Genomic DNA, 23,306 nt, shown 5'->3' with positions numbered 1-23,306 from the left:
ATGGATTTGGGAGCGGTCTCATTTTATACATAAAACTGAAGGTTAAAGAGATTCATATAATAGAAAGCTGGTCGTCGGGTCCATCCATGGAACCGAACTGACCCGGCTCGAGTCTCCGGTTCTGGGCGGACCTGTGCTACCCTCTACCACAGAGGGAGGTGTCTTTTAGTCTTTGTTTTGGCAGGTTTTCCCGCCTGCATGACCTATTGTCCCGCTGAACTATAGACTAGGGATTAAGTATATACGTTTAGGGTAAATCTAGATTTTAATTGGAATTAATAGTTCTATGCCCACTTCCTATCAATGAAAAATGTATACAGTATAAGCTAGTGTAGTCAGTTCACAAACTGCAAATTATTGCTACTAAACTGAGATGATACTATCTTCTATGACCCATGTCCCTGACCAGTTGTACCACACACAACATTTGCATTTGATCATGTTCATTATATCTGGGGTGAGTAGAGTCTCTGACTTCAAACAAATTTAAAGCTGTGTAATTTGCTTAGATTAATTAAATGGCTCAACCTTTCACAATCACACATGTTCCCGTTTGCAACCCGGGCTGGTGACATTTTAATATAAAGAAATCTCTCTTTAGTTAAATTGTTTTTTATTATGCAAACAAATTATCAAATTCAAAAAGTTAAACAGGCTGCTGGAACAAAGGTGCTTAAAGACAAGAAGAGCTAGCTGCTCATTTCTTGAGATCCAGTGGTCTGGTCAGTTGCTTCCAGTCTCCCCAGTCGCCATGTGCTCGGCCGTGTCCCCATCTCCTCCGCCATCAGACTCAGTCCATCCCTGCTTCCCCATGATTATAGTCCACGCCTCGTCAACCTTTGATTGAATTGAGTGAAACATTTATTTTGAAGTTTGCAGAAAAAAGCACATAAAAGTACAGTTCAAATACACGGTCGACTAAATCAAATTAAAACCCCCAAAAGTCTATGGTTGGTTTCAATTGAGGTTCTTTTGTACTCAATTCATAGGGCTCTTCCTCCAGTTCCTCCGGCTCCTCTGGCTGCTCTGGTTGCTCCTCCGGCTGCTCTGGCTGCTCCTCCGGCTCCTCTGTTTCCTCTGGCTCCTCCGGCTCCTCTGGCTCCTCCGGCTGCTCATCCTCGGCCTTCACCGTCTGGTCAACCTTGAATTTAATGAATAATTTATTTAGAAGTTTGCAGATATAAAGCACATGAAAGCACAGTTCAAATACAAGGCCAACTAAATAAAATTAAAACGCCAAAAAGCCTATGGCTTGTTTCAATTGGGGTCCTATTGTACTCAATTCATAGTGCATACCTCGATTTTTAGAGTTCACAGAGCTGTCTGTAGTCAGCGGACGCCAGATATGACTGCTTCCACGCTGCTTTAGCGTCTGCTAACACCGCGCGGCTGTATGCACGGGCATGTCTTGAGTCCCCTCCAAACCTCAACCTGGGCGCTCCCACTATGGAGAACGCTCGTCGATACGGTGGTGATGGAGAAAGGGTCAGGGTTGAGTGTAGCAGCCCATTTAAGAGTAGCAATATCGTCTTTAATCTTCGCAGCGCGCTTGCAGCTCGAATTGGTCTCCGTTTCCGGTGAGGGTCTACGGCTTCGGCTTCGGCTTTTTGGCGGTTTCTTCTTACTGCCGCCCTTGGGGCCGGTTTTGCTAAACCTTTCTCTGCCAGACACGTTGCTTGCTTGAGGGTTGAACGCCGACGTAAAGACCTGTCGTAGTGACAAACACGGCATTGTATAAGAAACCAATGCTCCACCCCCCAGGATACCCGAACCATACAGATTCTACCACTTTCGTTCACGTGATCCACATACAACGGCCCCCACCTGTAGTAGCCTGATTATCACAGAGAGTGGGCGGGGTCTATGGTTTGTAACCCGGCTACGCATGCATGATAGACACACATGGCCGGAAGAGGGGCTCATACAAATCCACGCCCACTTTTGACACAACGCCGCTACTCGAGGTCCTTTAGAACGATGAACTGCAGCTCTCAATGCAATCTCTATGAGAGGCATTGTAAAATACCGTAATTTCACTGGATAACTACTGGGGCTGTAGCGATTTTTTTTGTGTTCTAGTAAACTGCCATTCGTTGAATTTATCCTTTTTAATGTCCCATATCTGTCATCTCGATATACTACCCACAATATACTATAATATACTCCATCAGTGTGTCAAAATGTCTAGCTTCTGAAAATCGTTTAAGTGGTCGCATGGTATATGCGTCACGGACGCATCCCTTTCAGCAACAAGGCGGGAAAAATGAGACAATAACTTCAGCAGCACATCATTTCTTTCATCAATTATGTTCTATCTTTTTTATCTTTTCTCACCAGTCAATATGCCAATTAATTTTCCATTAAGGATGTAACAATTTGATAAGATTCACGATATTTGGTTAAAGATACGATTTTCTCACTTTCTAGTTCAGTACCGTTTCCATTGTATGTGCACAGTAATTGACAGTATGCACCAAGAGGCGATTAGTTAACATGCTAATGAACACTTTCGTACCAGCGCTAACACCTAGCGACCAAAATTACATGATTCAAGCGATTAAAAATATATTTTCACGTCCGGTGGGATTGTTTTATCTAGGGATGTGATCTAATCTAATTTCAAATCTAATGTGAATATTCTACTGCCCTGGCGATGATTCTTTGACTATTCGACACAGCTAACCTAAAGCCACACCGCGTTGCATCCCCGACACGTTGTGGGCTTGCAGATCAGCTTGTGCTTGGCGCACGACACTGTCATATAAACAGAGTTCAGGGAGACGAGCATGAGAGGCGGAGTCGAGCTACAGGACTGACAGAGAGAGGCAGAGAATTAAGAGCTCCTCTACATTAGGCTACAGTTGTACTGAGATATCAAACAGCTGACAGCGTGAACAATAAATCAATGGCAACTTACTGTACAGTAGCATTAGCCTATATTTTAGCTGTAAATTAAAAAAAAAAAAAAAAAAATCTAATTGGAGACTGCCAGGCATCCCTAGTTGTATCGCCATCCATCTATATAAATAACCAGCTAAGTGGTTCAGTGAACCGGTGGGTTTCCAAGGCTACTTACACACACTTCCTTTTCAATTAGGCCCCCACTGAAAACCAGGACTTTAGGATGAGTACTTACTTTGACGGTGGCATCCTTGTGCAGCTTGTATTGGGCTACAATGGCAACGAGTGTGAGGTTGGTGTTTGCGTCCCAAATCGCTTGCATGGCTGTCTCCAGTTTGTCGTTTACTTCCTTGTAGACACTAGCTCCGTATTCTGGATAGTTGTTGCTATAGACATGACCGAAGGGGAGGGTGATTTTACATGATATTTGAAAAAGTATGTGTTTCTTTATTCTGCTGCAAAATGTCTAGTTTTCAATAATTGTCTGTCTTACACCCAGGCGTGCATCTGTATTATGTCTCCCTTGTTGTACTGGACAGTAAGTGGCGTTGTAGATGTTTGGTTGAAGTTGGTTGTTGTCGAGGAACAACTCGCAGCCGGCGAGCCACCCCAGCCGACAACGCCAGCTCCATTGAAAGTGGTGTGTCCCAGTCCACAGCACAGTTCAAGTTGACATACTTCTGTTTGTAGGCAAACTTAACCTTTCCAGTCAACGTGCTGGTGATGTAGGAGAACAGCTGATTAAATACAGATTAAGTGATTGCTAGCTAATACTGTGTATAGAGAGGTTTCCCGTTTTTCTGGAAATGTTTTCCACTGCCTTTTGGTTTCCTAGTTGTCTTTTATCAGCTACGGTTTCAGAGCCAAGTAATCTTTTGTTTTAAAAGCCAAGCTCTTGAAAGTGAAACTTAACTAAGATTTATGTAGAATACAAATCAGCTTATTATCCCCTGCCTTTGAAATTGTATTTAGAGTAGCCATTTATTCTTAGCTCTTTTTTTTCATACATGGGGCAAACAGGAGACACAGCTCTCCCTACAAAATATGCCGGCCACTATGACGCATCACTTCAACGAACAGCAGCGGCCAATGAGGCATTGAGAAAATGCCAGAAATCTAAAGCCTGGCACTTCTATAGTCAGACGACAGCCAAAAGCACCTGCATTATGTAACCAATAACACAGTCATCTTACCCAGTGGCTAGCCAAAATGTGCTGTCAACGGTCACGGTTCCTTGGCCCATCTCAACTATTTTAGTACAGTCACACAGTAGAAATGGGACAATAAAGTATAGCTGAGATGGTTTTCCTGACCTGATCTTCAAGAGTGATCCCTGTTAACATGTTGTTCGGGTCTGTCACTGTCTGTAGGGAGTTTGTGATGGTCAAGGCATGTTTTGGCACCTTGCGATTTATTTCCAGTTTCTTGGGGAGACGGGTACCAGTATCACCAACTATTCTGAATCCCTGAGACAAACAAGGACAGCCAGCCACAAGAATAAAGTTAAGGTTGAGCACTAGTGGTAAATGGTAAATGGTGCATTTATATAGCGCTTTTATCCAAAGCGCTTTACATTGATTGTGCCATTCACCCATTCACACACCGATGGCGGAGGAAACCATGCAAGGCACCAACCTGCTCATCGGGAGCAATTAGGGGTTCAGCGTCTCGCTCAAGGACACTTCAACACAGCCCGGGATCGAAGTGTGAACCTTGCGGTTTCCAGTTCACTCTACCCGGCCACCCCTGAGCCCAGGGCCGCTGACAGGCGGGGCTAAAGGGTACAGATGTCCCCCCACCCGGAGCGGGGGGGCCTCAGGTGAGGGGGGTCCCGCCGTAACAGAGACGTCGCAAATGTATTTATTTATATTTGTGTGGCGAGTGGCGACGACGAGGTCACTGGACCGGTTTAACTGCGCGCAGCGCTGCGCTGCGCTGCCGGCTGCGCCGCTCTGGCTGGTGGAGGGGGGGGGGGTCACACAGCTGAGCTACCCATAATCACTGTGTATGCGCGCTGCGTGCGTCGCGACTTGTCTGTGAGAGAGAGAGAGGGAGAGAGAGAGAGAGAGAGAGAGAGAGAGAGAGTGGGGGGGGGGGGGGGGGGGGGGGGGGGGGGGGGGGTTGCCAGGTAAAGTGTATGTAAAAAGCAAACATTTGCGAAAACCTGCCCTTACAGTATTGATTGATTGATTGAATATTTTATTGGCAGAAAGTACAGTTAAAACACTTTGTCTAAAAGGTCCGTCCAAAAAAGTCCTTGCGGTCTTGTTTCCATTGAGGTCCTTGGTATTCAATTCATAAACATATAATATTCATTGACCGGTTGCTTATTGCTCTCACAGAATACATGGCAACACTAGAAGGGGTCGGTCGGGTGAGAAAAGTAAACAGGATTTATGATGAGACAGAAAATAGCATGTTTTCAACTAGAAATTATGAATTTAGGAGATATTTGGACGTTGGAGGGACATCTATTGTGAGTGAGTACAGAATGTTTAATGTGCATAAATGGCCGCCGTGCCTAAGTAAAAGTGCAAAAGTATAAAATGCACTCGTATCGAAAGTAAAAGTACTCATTATGCAGAATGTCCCATTTCAAGTTTTCAAATGTATAAAAACCTTTTGAAAATAGCAGATCTACAAGCTCTGTGAGCTTGTAGATCTCTGTGAGCTGTAGATCTCACCCTATAAAGGCTACATCTCGAGTAAAAGTACTCACAAGGACTGGAGTACTTTTACTTTTGTTACTCAAAGTACATTTTTATACCAATACTTTTGTACCTTTACTGAAATACATTTTGAATTGACTTTTACTTGTAAGGGAGTATTTCTACATTGCAGTATTTATAATTTTACTTAAGTAAAACATGAGAATACTTTTTCCACCACTGGTTATGAACAGAACTGACTATATATTGGCTTGAGGTGGCTAAAGTGGCCAACGCGAAATCGCGCAGACACCCGACTTAATGTTTTGAGGTAAAAAATAATAATAAATTAATTCAAAAACCGAGAAAAACCCGAATAAAATGATAAGAAATTAATAAATAACCGAATTAAAACCGGAAAAAAATCGCGCGCGTGCATGAGGCATGGGGGGGGGGCCCACTTTCAAAAAACCTGTCCCCCCGAATCCTGTCCTCAGCCCTGAGCCACTCGTTTGCCATTCGCAAAATCAAGAAAGAGTGCTTACCACTAGTGCTTACCCATCTTTCGAGCTTTTTCTTGACATCAAACTCCACCGTGTTACCTCCTAAAGGATTAATTTCATTCAAGTTAAACCATTTTGCAAACTTAATATTGTACATGTTGTGGCACTTTGTTGTGCTTATTTCACTACAATGATCATTGGTCAACATGTAAGAAAAAGGATAAAGAGGAAGAAAAAATTCTCATCATCATCTGATGATGTCATAAATAAATGTCAGGTTTGTGTGAATAAAAGATAACTTAATGGAGCAATCGCCATGCCTTTTTAGCAGTTGTCGGTAATATGCATGTTATTGTTTTACCCGTCCGTTCGTCCGTCCGTCCGTCCGTCCGTCCGTGTGTGTGTGTGTGTGTGTGTGTGTGTGTGTGTGTGTGTGTGTGTGTGTGTGTGTGTGTGTGTGTGTGTGTGTGTGTGTGTGTGTGTGTGTGTGTGTGTGTGTGTGTGTGTGTGTGTGTGTGTGTGTGTTGTGTGTGTGTCCGTGTCCGTGTGTGTCCGTGTGTCCTGTTTGTGTGTTAGCAGCTAATCTCTGGCACCGTTGGCCCGGTCGCTCCGAAACTGTGCACACACACTCCCTGGATGCCAATTCAGAACCTCTGCCTCAAACTTTTCACATGGGCCTGTTATAGCTCCACCTGGAGGCCGATTTGTGCAAAACCCATTTTTTAATATTACTCCTACAGATTTTATCCAAACGTCATGCAAATCGGTACACAGTATCTCTACAGTCATGTGATCAACACGGATCTGTCCGATTTCCCATATTCCATCCTCATTGCCTATGGTTGGCTTCCAAAGTTTGCAGGATTGGTCCATTTTGAACAAAATGCCTCAAACCATGAACGCAGCTTGCGATTTCCGTGAAATTTCACAAACACATTCCCACTAGGCCAAGGAAGAAATGCCACCCTTTTTCACATTGGCCTGTTATAGCGTCACCAGCAGGTCTAATTTAGCAAAACACATTTTTGGAACAAAATGCCTCACATCATGAATGCAGTGTCCCATTGCCGTGAACGACCTAAGAAGAAATGGCACCCTTTTCACATTGGCCTATTATAGCGCCACCAGGAGGCCACAATAACGTACCTGACCTGGTGGAGAGCTGTAAATTGTATAATAATTAGTAATTGATTTGTGAGATTACTATAATGTGTAGCCTACCTCTATTTGTTCAATGTCAATTGTATACAAAAAAGATAAGAGGGCACTATAACTGCAATTTATATTCCTGTTTGATTATTGATTTATTATTGTTTTATTTATTTCATTTCAGTGATATAGTGTGTGTGTGTGTGTGTGTGTGTGTGTGTGTGTGTGTGTGTGTGTGTGTGTGTGTGTGTGTGTGTGTGTGTGTGTGTGTGTGTGTGTGTGTGTGTGTGTGTGTGTGAGAGTGTGCTCGTTCATGTGTGTATATGAAGGGTGGTCTGGAAGGGTGTATGACTCTCTGCCTGAACTACTGTCCCAGTCTGTCCCTGCCCATGTATTTAGAACTCTGGCATTTTATAGTCTATTCACCAACTTTCAGATAAATGTGAGTCTTCTACAACCTTCAACGGACGCTGGTGTAAAGAAGGTGTAAAGAAGTCATGGGTGAAATTAGTTTTTGTCCGGTGATAAGCTTAGACTTTTTACGGGGGCCAGTTACAAATTGCAGCCACCTGTAGGCGCTCTTTTATAGAGGTTTTGAAGGAGGCACATTTTGTTATGACTGTTGGCAGGACATTCCACATTCTACCGGCATAGCAGATAGAAAGAAAAGAAGGTGGAATTTAGTGGTAATGATGAGGATATTCATATTTAATCCACATTTAATCTGATCTGACATTGTTATGATCATGAATATCTCCCAAACCTTAGTAGTGTTAGTACTGTTATAATACTAAATCTCCTATCTGACTATTGGAATGTGTTTTAGCAGTCTCGTGTCTTCACTTGGATCATTCCAGAGTGTTATGTTACACTAAGGGACTGGGGCCTGTCTGTGACTTTTTGACCCTTGGAGCCCCAACTTTGTGTTTATGTTACAGAGAGAGAGAGAGAGAGAGAGAGAGAGAGAGAGAGAGAGGGGGGGGGGGGGGGCAGGTGGGGGTGTTGGGTTGGGTGTCCTGTCTCCTGCACTCTCCTGGTTCCCTGGTTAACTCTCTCCCTCTCCCTCTCTCTCTGCAAAAATAGCAGATCTACAAGCTCAAAATGATACGAGAGTCTGTCTGCCCGACGGTATATGCAATGTGGCCCTCTGGAGTGAGTGTGGAAATATAGTGGCCTTCTACATCATCAAAGTTGCCCACCCCTGCTCTAGTGCATGATATTCCGCTTGCCTGCTTATTATTATATCCTGATATCCTGTTTCAAAGGAAACCTTTTGTCTGCAGGAAACCAACAGACATGCTTTAGCATAGATAAGAGAAACCGCACGCACGCGCGCACGCACGCACGCACGCACGCACGCACGCACGCACGCACGCACGCACGCACGCACGCACGCACGGGGAGAGAAGGAGCCCATTTTAATTTTTCACTCTGAGGGAGAGGACCCAAAGTATAAGCTGCTGCGTTTTCATTCAACATTATTGAGGCTGTAATGCTTGATTGTAATGACAGATTAATAGCAACCTTAAGGCTTTTTCTTTCTCATTTTGTTTTTATATCAAGAAACATGAATGACGCTCATCCTAACGTCTTCCGTCAGAGTGTGAAGAACAGAGTTGTAGCAGTGATGCAGACCACCATGTTGAAACCAGTGATCAAGTTACACAGAATAGGTATGTACTGTTTTACTATGTTTATTGTAAACATTTAGTCTAATAGGTATGTACAGATTTATTATGTTACTGTAAACATTTGTGGCCCTATCTTGGGCACCGCCTTACCCCTTAACCCTAAACTTACTAGCCATTTTTTTAAAATACTTCAACTAGCCGATCTACATCGACACATTGTGAGCTAGCAGGGCGGGAAATTGCCGTTTTCAATACACGATAGTGCACTTGGTGATACAAGCGCGAAATTTGGCACAGATGTCCTTCATATGACCCTAATTGATAATCAACCTCTGGCCACGCAAAAATCCTAAGATTTCAAGATGGCCACCACCAGTTTTCAAAATGGCTGCAACTGGGCAAATGTTTTGGACTATATAACTTTGCTGGGGCTTATTTTAATATATGAGAATATGTTCTGGAGGTATTTCTACCCAGTACGATCAAAAATAACATTAGGTTCCAATATGGCGGCATGTTTTCCAATATGGCTGCCGATAAATTGCAGAAATGTGCATCTGCTTATGGTTTATCCACATGAGCTTGTAGTACATGTATTTGTATTAATTACCATACATAGAATCCATTTATGGAACATTTGAAAGTGATTTATTAGCTTGGTAAAGCTTAGCGCTTACTTTTTGTTTTCATCATCAAGTCATGATAAACACATTCTCATTTACAATGGTGGCTGGGCAAGTGACAGGCCAGTGTACTAGCAACTGCAACCACAGAGGGGTGTGCAGATAAGTCCAAACTTAAAGCATTTGCAGTGTCCAGAACATGCTTTTTTACTTCCACATCGTGTCAGCTTCTGGCATAATTTGGCAAACAGGACTGCACAATAGTGACTGGCCCTGTATATGTCCTACTTGGAATGCACTTCACTTGCATTCACTTCCTTGTAGGAACTACTTCTATGAAGTTCTATCGTACATGAGTACTATGAACTCCTCAATGACTTGCATATGTTTATCATTTATTGCAACAGGTGTTGAACCTAATTTGGAGAAGTTGTCTGCCATGCTGACCTTTTTCCCTTTCCATGGAAGGACGAAACTGTGGCATCCCCTGATTGCATGAAAGAAGCAAAGACCTGATGACTTTGATTCAATAGCTGATGCAATTTCATGAACAGGGATCCATCTGAGATCCTTCCCTCCTTCCAAAGGCAATCCACAGCTAATTCAAGACAAGGCTTTGAACAAGTGAAACTGTTATGTCAACAATGTCAGTATCTGAGGCAGAGCTCAGAGGATAGCATCTGACACATCATGATTCACAGCTCAGATACTGACGTCTTATAGACCCCCTGGTATTGCTGAGGTGGAGCGCCACACTCACCGTACCGTACACTGATCCTGATCGAACCCATGACCATGTGATCCGAAGGTGAAAGCTCTACCGACTGAGCTACCCAGACACAAAGACTTGGCTTGAAAAAGCTGTTGAAGAACCTCAGATGGATCCCTCTTCATGAAAATGCATCAGCTATTGGATCAAAGTCATCAGGTCTTTGCTTCTTTCATGCGTTCAGCAGATGCCATACAGTTTTGTCCTTCCACGGAAAGAGAAAAGGGTCAGCACCTGTTTGAGAAAATATCCCTATATATATATATCTAAGTTTTTGTATTTATTGGTGAACATATTGAAAATTCTGTTGCCATAGGTCATTAAAAAGCTACCAAATCACTTTAAAATGTGCTATAAATTGATTCTGTGTATGGTAATTAATACAAATACATGTGCTACAAGCTCATGTGAATGTACATTTATGCAATGTATCGGCAGCCATATTGGAAAATATGCCGCCATATTGGAACCTAATATATATTTTTTAATCTGATTTGGTAGAAATACTGTCAGAACATATTCTCCTACATTAAAATAAGGGGGAAATCAAAGATTTACAGCCCCAGCAAAGTGATATAGTCCAAAATGTTGGCCCAGTTGCAGCCATTTTGAAAACTGGTGGTGGCCATCTTGAAATCTTAGGATTTTTGTGTGGCCAGAGGTTGATTATCAATTAGGGTCATATGAAGGACATCTGTGCCAAATTTCGCGCTTGTATCACCAAGTGCACTATGGTATCAATTTCCCGCCCTGCTAAGCTTGTAGATTGGCTATTTGAACTATTTGAAAATGTTTGTCAAAATAGTAAAAAATGACAAAGAAGTTTAGGGATAAGGGGTAAGGCGGCGCCCACGATAGGGCCCTTGGTCTAATAGCTATGTACTGATTTATTATGTTATGTAAACATCTAGTCTAATAGGTATACTGATTTTTTTTTCTTTTCTTAAGAATTATAATTTACATTTGTGTGGTCGTGGAACTGTGTGTGTGTGTGTGTGTGTGTGTGTGTGTGTGTGTGTGTGTGTGTGTGTGTGTGTGTGTGTGTGTGTGTGTGTGTGTGTGTGTGTGTGTGTGTGTGTGTGTGTGTGTGTGTGTGTGTGTGTGTGTGTGTGTGTGTGTGTGTGCGAGAGAGAGAGAGAGAGAGAGAGGGAGAGAAACAATGTTGCCATATGTTGTGAGAGAGATAAGCAACCAGGGGCCTGTTTCACGAAACCTATATTGGTTATTATTATGCTTATTATTATAAATAAATTAAATTATAAATTCATAAATATAATACTTTTTTTTTTAACTGGAAACACAGTTTTCTGCTCCTCATTATCAACCTGTGGTTTGGATCCTGTTTCCAAGGAAACCTTTTGTCTGCAGGAAACCGACAGAAATGCTTTAGCATAGATAAGAGAAACCGCACGCACGCACGTACGCACGCACGCACGCACGCACGCACGCACGCACGCACGCACGCACGCACGCACGCACGCACACACACACACACACACACACACACACACACACACACACACTCGGGGAGAGAAGGAGCCCATTTTCATTTTTCATTTTTCGCTGATTGCAACACAAAGATGCAACCAGTTACACTAATTATACACAAACAAGAGTGCAACACACACACGCGCGCGCGCACACACACACACACACACACACACACACACACACACACACACACACACACACACACACACACACACACACACACACACACACACACACACACACACAGGGAGAGAGAGAGAGAGAGAGAGAGAGAGAGAGAGAGAGAGAGAGAGAGAGAGAGAGAGAGAGAGAGAGAGAGAGAGAGAGAGAGAGAGAGAGAGAGAGAGAGAGAGAGAGAGAGAGAGAGAGAGAGAGAGAGCGTGCGTGCGTGTGCGTTTCCCAACAAGGTGTTGCAATTCATAGGTGCCGGAAGGGGGGCAAGACAAATAATAGAACACCAGATACACCACATGTGGTGTATCTGGTGTGTCCATGGAAACTAATGTGGCATTGCAGAACACAAGATACTCAATATATGGGGGAACAAAGCACACGCCCAAACTATTCACCTGTTTCTTGGCTGTGTGTTTTCCACTTCCTGTCGGATTTCATTGGATATCATTAGTCATCTGACCGGTTTCATTGGATTTCATTGGATCAAAAGACAGGAAGTGGAACACAGTGAAAAGTCTAGGAAACAGGTGGATACTTCCGTGGAATTTAAGTGCACATGCACTGTGGCATGTGTGATCATGGACTCCTTATTCATCGAGGTGAAAACACATAATTTAAAGTCATTGGGCCTCATGCAGCAATAAGTTCCTATTACATTTCTTCCTAAGTGAATTCCTAAGAGAAATCGAGTCAGATTCATGAAACATTCTTAAAAGGCAGAATTGTAACTATCGTAATCGTAAAGTTCATCCCAATTACCATAGGTAGCCGCCCCACCAATCCCCATAAGGCATGACTGCATGGCTCATGCCTGCAGTCACACCTGTGTGTGATTGCTGCACACAGAAATCACAGGAAATCACACACAGAAATAAAATTGAGAGAATGAAGTAAAGAATATAGATGGTTGCACACCAGACTCCAAACATAAAAATAAATACATTAATAGTTCTGTGGAGGTACTTCTGAAATGAACAGAAACTTGTTTTATTTAATTAATTAATGTATTTTATTATTTCTCTCACATTAATCAACATATCACCACTAGACATCAATGTACATTTGCTGAAATTAGCAGTTAAAAATGTTATCCATATTTCATGTTCAGGAGTAGCGTTGGTAGTGGATATAAAACATTTTATTACTGAAAGCTGGAGGGTGGATATGGAGGGTCTTTAAGGTAGCAGCTGCTTGCTACGTAATGGGGTGGAAATAAGGGTGATATGGTGGTGCAAGGAGGGGTTTAGGGGGCTGTGTGGGGGGTATGGGGGTGAAAACACTGAGCTTGTAGATCGGCTATTTTCAAACAAAGTATAAAATAGGGTTAAAGTGATTACACTGTTCCTCGTTTGCTGTGGACCCCCTAGAACCCCCTTGGGACAGATCACAGCTAAGAAAACATTGGAGTATACCAAAATCTTCTTAAAAACCTCTTAAGTGGGTCGAAGAAGAAATGCCCTCTTAAGAAAGTGTGCGTAGATTCTCTTCTTACCTAAGAACAGATCACAATTAAGAAAACATTGGAGTATACCAAAATCTTCTTAAAAACTTTTTAAGTGGGTTTAAGAAGAAATTTCCTCTTAAGAACGGTTGCTGCATGAGGCCCATTGTTAATGTCTCTTATTGTAAGCTAGTACAGCAAGGCTAGATTTCATATGGAGTATAGCTTACATCTTGCTGACTGTGTTAGAACAGTATTTTAGGTTTGTCGGGTCCATAAAATAATGGGTGCTGACCGGGTTTGTCTTTTTTTTTCTTTCTTTTTTTTTGTCGGCTCCCCTCGGATCTTGGAAACCATTTCAGGGGTCCAGTAGGGTTTGGGTTCGTCATTTTGAACCTGTGTATAATATTTAATAATCTAATATGTTTATTATTTATTCTGACTTCTTTATTACTAAGGGATGTTTATTGAAATGCAATGTTTCATAAAGTTCTTCTAACTTTCACTATAGACCATATTCACACGGCGGCCATGTTTCTATGAAGTCAATGAAAGTTGTCACCCCGGGTGGCGGCACTTTCAATGTTAAATTCCAATATGGCCGCCGTGTGAATATGGTCTATACACTAGCATAGTAGCATCAGGTGTTTGCATACATTTTTCCCCCCTTTTTGACCACATTGTCCCTCGGGCTGGGTTGGACCCTCTAGGGGTCAGAATTGTGACACCCCTGGTCTAGAGGTAAGGCCATGGGGGTACCAATATAGACAGACAGATGTAGACATCCTTAGCCTGCATCAGCTGTGCAGGCTAAAAACACACGAAAACACCACACAATGTAACATGCCCATGTTACATGCATATGCTTGGAATATTTTAGGCCAGCTAAGAGGCTCAGAATTTGCTCTGAACTATCTTCCCAGTAGATAGTGATGTTGGTGATCCATATGGCCTTTTCCATTAATGCCATATTTTGGCCAAATATTCTAGTTGCACACAATATATTTTTAAATGAAGTGGGATTTGTGCACTTGCTCTGCACAGTGCATGATGATAAAAAATAAGTATAATTGCTGAATCAATACACATCCATTATTGTCTGTTATTGTTGAAGTTGACTTAATATAAGTGTCCTATGTTAATGGGAATTCCTTAATTCCAGACCAGTCTATGGAGTGCGGACTGCCGGTGAAGATGAACTCTCAAGACACAGCCAGGTCTGTTTCTAATAAACAGAAGGAACATGGAGACCAACAGGACCTCGGTAAGTTTCAAGCTCTCTTTTTCTTTGCTTTCTTTAATGTTGTCCATCATCTTTCACATCTAATGTAAAACTGAAGATTATTGTTACTGTCTCTCCTAAAAAAAAGTAAAAACTATTTGGCAAAGACACATTGTAAAACTGACATTTCGTGTAATGTAGGCAATGAACTACAATGCTGGTGAATGTATGAATCTGGCTCTTATCAGGTTTGTGTTTTCTATCTTAGATACCCATCTTGCCCTGTCCTCAGTTACAACAAGACGATTCTGCTGTAACCAATGTGGACTAAGCTTCACTTCACTTTATTATCTCAAAGTACACAAGCAAATTCACACCGGAGAGAAGCCTTACTGCTGTGAACAATGTGGAAAAAGCTTCACTGTCAAATCTAGCCTCGTACAACACAAGAAGATTCACACTGGAGAGAGGCCTTACTGCTGTGACCAGTGTTTGAAAAGGTTCACTCTAAAGGCAGATCTGAAAAAACACCTAAAAATTCACACTGGAGAGAAGCCTTACTGCTGTGACCAGTGTTTGAAAAGATTTTCTGATATGTCTTATCTCAAAACACACCAGAAAAGTCACACTGGAGAGAAGCCTTATTGCTGTGACCAATGTGGGAAAAGCTACTCTAGACTGGAACATCTTAAAATACACCAGCGAATACACACCGGAGAGAAACCTTACAGCTGTGACCAATGTGGGGAAAGGTTTACTCAATCCAGTATTCTCAAAATACACCAGAGAATGCACACTGGAGAGAAGCCTTTCTGCTGTGACCAATGTGGGAAAAGCTTCAGACAAAGGCCTCACCTTGTGAAACACAAGAGAATTCACACTGGAGAGAAGCCTTACTGCTGTGACCAATGTGGGAAGAAGTTTGGCGACAATCCTCAACTCAAAGAACATCAGAGAATTCACACTGGAGAGAAGCCTTACTGCTGTGGCACGTGTTATAAAATGTTCAGAACACTGACTCATCTCAAAGTACACCAGAAATGTCACAGTGGACAGAAGCCTTACTCCTGTGACCAGTGTGGAAAAAGCTACACCTTAGGGTCTCAGCTTAAAAGTCACCAGAAGATTCACAAAGGAGAGAAGCCTTACTTCTGTGACCAGTGTGGGCTACGGTTTACTTTAGGGTCTCAGCTTAAAAGTCACCAGAAGATTCACCAGAAGAAGATTCACCAGAAGAAGATTCACACAGGAGAGAAGCCTTACTCCTGTGACCAGTGTGGCAAAATGTTAAGTTCTGTGCTTTCTTTAAAAAGACACCAGATGAATCACTCTAGAGAGAAGCCTCACAGCTGTGACCAGTGTGGGAAAAGGTTTGCTCTAAAGCCGGCTCTCAAATCACACCAAAGAATGCACACTGGAGAGAAGCCTTACTGCTGTGTCCAGTGTGCGAAAAGGTTCACTAGACTGTCTACTCTCAATATTCACCAGAGAATTCACACCGGAGAGAAATCTTACTACTGTGACAAGTGTGGGAAAATGTTTCGCAGATCGCATCACCTGAAACTACACGAGGTAACTCACACTGGAGTGAGGTCATTCAGCTGTGACCAGTGTGGGAAAAGCTTCACTCAAAATAGTAGCCTCGTTCAACACCAGATAATTCACAGTGGAGAGAAGCCTTACTGCTGTGACCAGTGTGGGAAAAGGTTCAATAGATTGGATTCTCTCAAAAAACACCAGAGAATTCACACTGGAGAAAAGCGTTACTGCTGTGACCAGTGTGGGAAAAGGTTCGCTCTAAAGGGGGATCTCAACAAACACCAAATAACTCACAGTGGAGAGAAGCCTTACTGCTGTGACCAGTGTGGGAAAAAGTCCACTACATCGTCTGGTCATAAAGTACACCAGAGAATACACACCGGAGAGAAGCCTTACTGCTGTGACCAGTGTGGGAAAAAGTCCACTACATTGTCTGGTCATAAAGTACACCAGATAATACACACCGGAGAGAAGCCTTACAGCTGTGATCAGTGTGGGAAGTGTTTTACTCAGTGTGGATCCTTCAAAAGGCATCGGTGCATCCATACTGGAGAGCTTACTGCTGTGACCCATCCAGGACCATCTCTGTTAAACAGGAGGAACATGAAGACCACCAGGACCTCAGTAAGTCTCATTCTCACAGTTTATTTCGCTCACATCCTAGCTACTAGGTTCCAAAATAGGCTTTCTAGAAGAATCCAGGCTCAGTGTGAACTCATTGTGTATATTTGGGTTCCCAAATCTATTTTTCCTGGTTAAGAATAGATCGAAATAAGAAATCCCGGGATGCTAATTCCCTATACAGTAGGCAACCCTAGAGCAGTGGTTCTCAAAGTGGGGTCCGGGGACTCCCAGGAGTCTTTGAGGGAGTTCCAGGGGGCCCCCAGCTAAATGATAGATAGTTAAGAACCAAATGGACCCTTATGGATCTGTAACTCAGAGAGTGTACAAAAACATTTGTAAACTCTCTAAGTTAAATTCACATTGATTTTACAATATAAATTGGGGTCCCAAAGAAAGAAATGCCATTAAATGGGGGTTCGTAGCCTAATGCATGTCAAACTGGGGGTCTTTGAAATTAAAAACCACTGCTAGAGCCGTAAAAATCTTGGCACATCTTTTCAAATGGAGGTCCGCAGGCTAGTAAGTGTCAATTTGGGGGTCCTTGACGTGAAAAGGTTTGACAACCACTGCCCTAGAGTGCACCTTTAGCTGCAGCTATGCTCTAATAATAATAGTGCTCCCCTTAGTGTCTTTTATTTAATGCAAACAAACAGGCAAAATGTCTTATGTATCTATTAGACATGGTTTACGACATCGAATGTTATACTCAAATGTTCTACTCAGTGTTAGTTTAATGCATGTCAACATGCTCTGTCTTACTTTGCCATCAAATGTGTTCACCTCTCTCACAGGCTCCGTTAAGCAGCTCTGAGCCATCTGATGATTGATGTCCAACTACCAGGGTCCTCTGGACATCCAGGAGGATGAACCTGTGGGAAGTTTCTGCTTACATTTGCCATAATTAAAGGACGACTTCACCGCTTTTCAACCTAGCTTCATATAATTGGTCCTCACTCATTGGTCCTCACTCATGATGAAATGGTACAATTTTTTTCTACTTGGTCTGTGTCTCATAGGAGGGCTGTGGACAGTCCAGAAACCCGTCTACCAGTGACATCATCGTTAGGCAGGATTTTTTTTTTCAACAAGATTTCACATTTTTTATTTAGATTTGTATTAACACGAGAACAATGGCTTCTTTTATTGCATTGCAACTTTCCAGGAATAGAAAGCCTGCAGTTTCTGTTAGCTTGGATTCCCCATTGATGATGTCACTGGTAGACGGGACTCTGAACTGTCCACAACCCTCCTCTGAGACACAGACCGAGTAGATTTTTTTTTTACCATTTTATCATGAGTATTAGTGAGGACCAATTATATGAAGACATGTTGAAAAGTGGTGAAGTCGTCCTTTAAGATAGTTTGAGATTGTATTTAGAGCTGCTGAGTGTGGAGTTTGAGAATTTACCTATAGTTGTTAAAAATGTTTATTCATAAAATCTCATACCTTTTGGAGAGTTTCCATAGTAGGGCATTGTGTGACGGTGGCCCTCATTTATAAAAGTTGCGCAGACCAAATAATGGGCGTACGCCGAGTTCACCGCAATTGTCAGGATGTATCAATATATCGTGACTTTGACTTGAGTGTACGGCCCGCTCAGATCTCACGTCTGGTCTGAGGGCGTGTAGGATTTGTCTTCACCAGCTTGTTCCATCGTAGACATGCGGAGCAGCATTGTCTGACCATCTGACAGGCATCTAAACAATGCATTCACTCCAGAAATGTATAGGTATAAAACTAATATAATACATGAGAGAAAGAAAATATTTGTAAGGGCATACATCGACGATGTGTCTAAGACTCTACATCATATTCCCTAATACAGTGGATCTCAAACGTTTTAATTTCAAGGAACCCCAAGTTGGTGTGCATTAGGACACCAACCCCGATGACCAGATGGCCCCTTACGGGTCCTGTTGGTTCTATTTGTACACGCTTAGAGTTAAGCGCACTACATACTCCATACAGCGTCTGAAAATCTCCCGGGTGGGAAAGGCTTTCCGAAACATAAGAACTATATATGGGAGAGTCAGGACATCTGGACGCACGGGTTCCGAGGAAAGGTTTTGGGACCGCCCTTTCCGAAGCTCGGAATGAAGCTCGATTTGGAGTTATATCACCTCTCTTTCTGAAGAAAGTTGTGCATGTTCACTTTTTTTTCTCATTATGATCGCAAGTCTTATCGTTTCTAAACACACCGGCGATACGTGCACGCCGCTCAGACAACAGACATTCCGATCGGGGCGGAGTCTCTGTCCAGCAGCCCAGCGTAAAAACACCATGTTTCGCCATGTGAGCGGAAAACTCACTTACTTTTTCACCTCTCCACAGACCTCGCTAAATCCCTTATGATCGCGTGTTCAACTGTTTGTAGACAAACAGGGTAGTTGTGTGAGTGGCCCAGAGAAGAAATGTTCAATCGGCGACATTCCATTTAGCAGTAGTAGCAGTTTCTAAACAGCGTTTCTGTTACAATCCTTATGTCTAGGAGTGAAGGACTGTGACATAAAGTTGGTGTGTGAAATGAAGCTTTATTGATTTTGACCGTTTTTTCTATGGCATACAGAAAGTGACAGATATTGAATATACAAATAGGTGAATTAACTTAAATTATACAAACTTTATAAAGGGACCCCAGTGCAGAAAATCAATAAACAAATATAAGAAGCTTACCTACTCTTTTAAACCCCTATCTAGCCTAATCTCTATCAAATCAAAATTACATCAAATCCCTAATCTAAACTAACTTCCCTAATCTAACCTGAATCAAAACAAGACAAGTACAAAAAGCAGGCACTAGCGGCCCAACATAAATACACAACAAAGTTGTGCACCGTATTTTTACTTCTGAGGGTTATCACTTATCCGTGGGTCAATACTATTATAGCAAGCTCGAGGCAACCAGGACGCAATACAAGGCAACACAGAATACCAGGGGATACCAAACTTTTAGCCCCCAAAGTATTGACAATATGTTTAAATGGACAGCGTGTAGCAGCACAGCTTTAGCACACCACACACTGCCAATGTGCACAGCTGTTGACAGCACTTAAATAGGTGGCCTTCTTCAGTGATTGGTCCAGTCTGATTGAAGGTGCCTAGCCAATCAATGGCAGCCAGGTGTCCTCCACAGCAGGACCTGAGCTGGATAAATGCATGTCAGGGTGCATACCAATACAACAGTGAAGACAATAACTAAAACCCTTACATGTAACACCCCCACCCTCAAAATCAAATCCCGGACGAGCCCCCATTTATGTTACAATCCTTATGTCTAGGAGTGAAGGACTGTGACATAAAGTTGGTGTGTGAAATGAAGCTTTATTGGTTTTGACCGTTTTTTCTATGGCATACAGAAAGTGACAGATATCGAATATACAAATAGGTGAATTAACTTAAATTATACAAACTTTATAAAGGGACCCCAGTGCAGAAAATCAATAAACAAATATACGATACGATACGATACGATAATACTTTATTGTCAGTTTGCACTGAAATTTGTCTTGCGACCCAGAAACAGCCATGTATGCAACATATAACAGTACACACATTTGACATGACACAAGAAAACAACAAAATACAAATACATACATAAAGACATGCAAAGACAAGAGCAATGTCCAAAAAAATATAAGAAGCTTACCTACTCTTTTAAACCCCTATCTAGCCTAATCTCTATCAAATCAAAATTACATCAAATCCCTAATCTAAACTAACATCCCTAATCAGGAGAGAGCACTGAACATGCATTTTCTGTTTAATAAAGAGCTGGAGAGACATGGGAGACTCCTTTTACTGAACAAACACTCTATAGCAATGAGTTCTATCAGAATATAGAGCTATTTAACCAAAGTAAATCACTTACCCTACCTTTAAGGGTCCATTTGGTTCTTTTTGTACACTCTCAGAGTTACAGACCTGTAAGGTTCCATTTGGTTCCTAGATATCAATAATACAGTTTACAGTTTGCAGTTTAGGCATTTAGCAGACGCTCTTAATCCAGAGCAATTTACTTATAATAACTATCAATAATTTAGCTGGGGGACCCTTGAAACCACCTCAAGGACCCATTGGGTTACGGTGAGAACCACTACCCTTATACTTATTGTCGGAAAGACATGGCTTTCAGATCAGCCTTTCAACCCTGCTTCCCTTAACCTTGGGTACCTTGGACCCCTTATGGCAAATCCCAGCCCAGGGCAGGTGATATGAAGTCTCATGTCTGCCTATTAAACGATGGTCAAAGAAGAGAGGAATTAATAGGACAGAGAATAGCACATGCAGCGGGGCTCATAAACCTTGCTTATAAGCTTACAATAATGAAGAATGAATCAAATCACTTAACTGCATAGTGCTGTGTGTGTAAAGCTTGTATTGCTAAAATTACACATCTTAGGGACAGGATGTTACTGCAATACATACACACGCAAAGTGGTTACTGGACGCCAAAGTTACTGGACGTGCATTGGGTCATGATAGGGCCTCGTATGACACAGGAGATGTCGACAGGACTGGTCACTCAGAAGTGGCAAACAGGATGAAGAAATACATGAGAATGTAATCTGAATCTAATCTCTAATTTGGTTGTGTTATATCGTAGAACCAATTATAAATTATGCTAACGCGTGATATCAATTATCTGAACTCATGTTACTATGATGTACAGTACTATGACAAAATGGTTATTTTTGTGAATTATTGTTGATTTAATTCATTCTTATACTTTGAGACTATGAGTCAGTCCTTCCTTAATATTACTTTTTTGATCCTGAAGAAATAATCAAGAATGTGATTATATTATTTTGGTTTATTTTATTGTTTTTTGACCATACTGTATTATTATGTCTAATCATGTGTTTGAATTGTACTCAACTTGGGAGATGTAATGTATGGGGCTGTTTGTGCAGCAGTGACAGTGGAGCAAGGAGGCAAACAGAAGTTGGTTAAATGACGAAATTAAGTAGGAAAGTACATAGCAGGTGCATCCTGTACTTTGGGCTGGTGAATGCAGATTACACCCCCCCCCCCCACACACACACACACACACACACACACACACACACACACACACACACACACACACACACACACACACACACACAGACAGACAGACACACACGCAAACGCAAACGCAAACGCACACACACACACACACACACACACACACACACACACACACACACACACACACACACACACACACACACACACACACACACACACACACACACACACACACACAGGCAGAAGCACTCACATAGATTGCTTAGGGCGTGGGGGCACAACACTGCTGCAATACACACAGGCACAGGCTCACACATGTGTGAGGCACGAATGCTGTGATACAGACACACACGCATATGGGAAAAGTACCGGGCCATGACAAGATCACAGGAGGGAGGTCAAGAAAGAGGATCTTGACTTTAATGAAGCAGAGAGGCAGATCTAATGCTGGACATGATGGAAAATTATGATTATTTGAATAATGTAATTAATCAACAGTATTGATCATGCTGAAGTATGAAACCAACTAAAATATATGTGTACAACATCTGATAATGAAATGGAGGAGAAGATCTGATGCTTAATAGGCTTGTCAGTGGGTAATACCGTGCCAGGCCACTAGGCGTCGCTGACAGGCTTTCTTACACCAGTGCAGTGTTAAATACCACCAGACAGGCTCGGACTTGGAACCCTCAGCCTGAGGGTTCCAAGTCCGAGCCTGTCTGGTGGTTACCCTAACCCTCCGTTTCTCTTCCCCTGAGGGCCTCAGGGGAAGAGAAACAGAGGCCGGCCCAAAAACACCTGGCGGGGGGTCTCCAGGCAGACACCAAGAGACTGGGATGCACCTTCCACCTATCGAGCTGTCCTGGTCACAGATAGAAAAGAACGCCAGTGACCGAGAACTCTGGAGGTCCATGGTCGACGGCCACGGCCTATTCCCTGTTAAGGGTGTCAGGCATAACTAAGTAATTAGGTTTAATAGAGTTGTTTATATTTAGGTAGTTTATAGATATTTAAGTTTAGGCATTAGGTTATAGATATGTAAGTTTAGATTTAAGTTTTTGGTTAGAAATGGTTAAGTTGGCGTGAAGGTTTAATTGAATTGATAGATCAACCCCTCAATCATCCCTCCTCCATTTGTTCATCATTTCTAGGTGAAATTGTATGTACCTATAGTTTGATAGATGAGAGTGCTAATCACCTCCAGACCAGGCCATCATCCAGTTTGTTGTAGTAGGCTACCCAAGAGACAAAATAAAAACCAACTGTATCACATTCACATCAACTTTACTTGTGTTTTAATTCACTGAAATCATTCTAATGGCTCTGGAACTAATCCTGTCAAAATTATTACACTGTATTTGCCTGATCATCGGAATCATGAAATATTCACAATATGTTTTTCTTAGTTGTCAGAATTGTTTCTATTCATCTGTATACATTTGCATGTTGAAAGATATAAGCCAATAAAGCGGTTCCGGTAGGAGACACAAAGAGTCTTCCTACCGGAACCACTGCCTACCGGTTTAATTGCTGGTCATCAAATTATGGGCTTAGGAATGCGACAAAAACAAAAACAAATA

General features: G+C 42.3%; 1 protein-coding gene across 2 annotated transcripts in view; it reads left to right on the top strand.

Annotated features, from left to right (window-relative positions):
- LOC311035428 (uncharacterized protein) overlaps window positions 1-23,306 on the top strand; it is a 159,599-nt gene that overhangs the window by 121,034 nt on the left and 15,259 nt on the right. The window contains exon 1 of one of the 2 annotated variants that reach the window (XM_084043614.1): window positions 8,658-8,874. The exons of the other annotated variant lie outside the window; for it this stretch is intronic. Within the exon in view, the coding sequence (XP_083899740.1) occupies window positions 8,694-8,874 (181 nt within the window). The 5' untranslated portion in view covers window positions 8,658-8,693. Of the gene's footprint in view, window positions 1-8,657; window positions 8,875-23,306 lie in introns of those variants that run through there. 2 annotated transcript variants of the gene reach the window in all.

Source organism: Gymnoscopelus microlampas, assembly GCF_963454915.1.
Source record: "Gymnoscopelus microlampas genome assembly, chromosome: 19".
Taxonomy (NCBI): domain Eukaryota; kingdom Metazoa; phylum Chordata; class Actinopteri; order Myctophiformes; family Myctophidae; genus Gymnoscopelus; species Gymnoscopelus microlampas.
The sequence above is the reverse complement of the archived record's forward strand: the minus strand, read 5'-3'. Positions and strand labels throughout refer to the sequence as shown.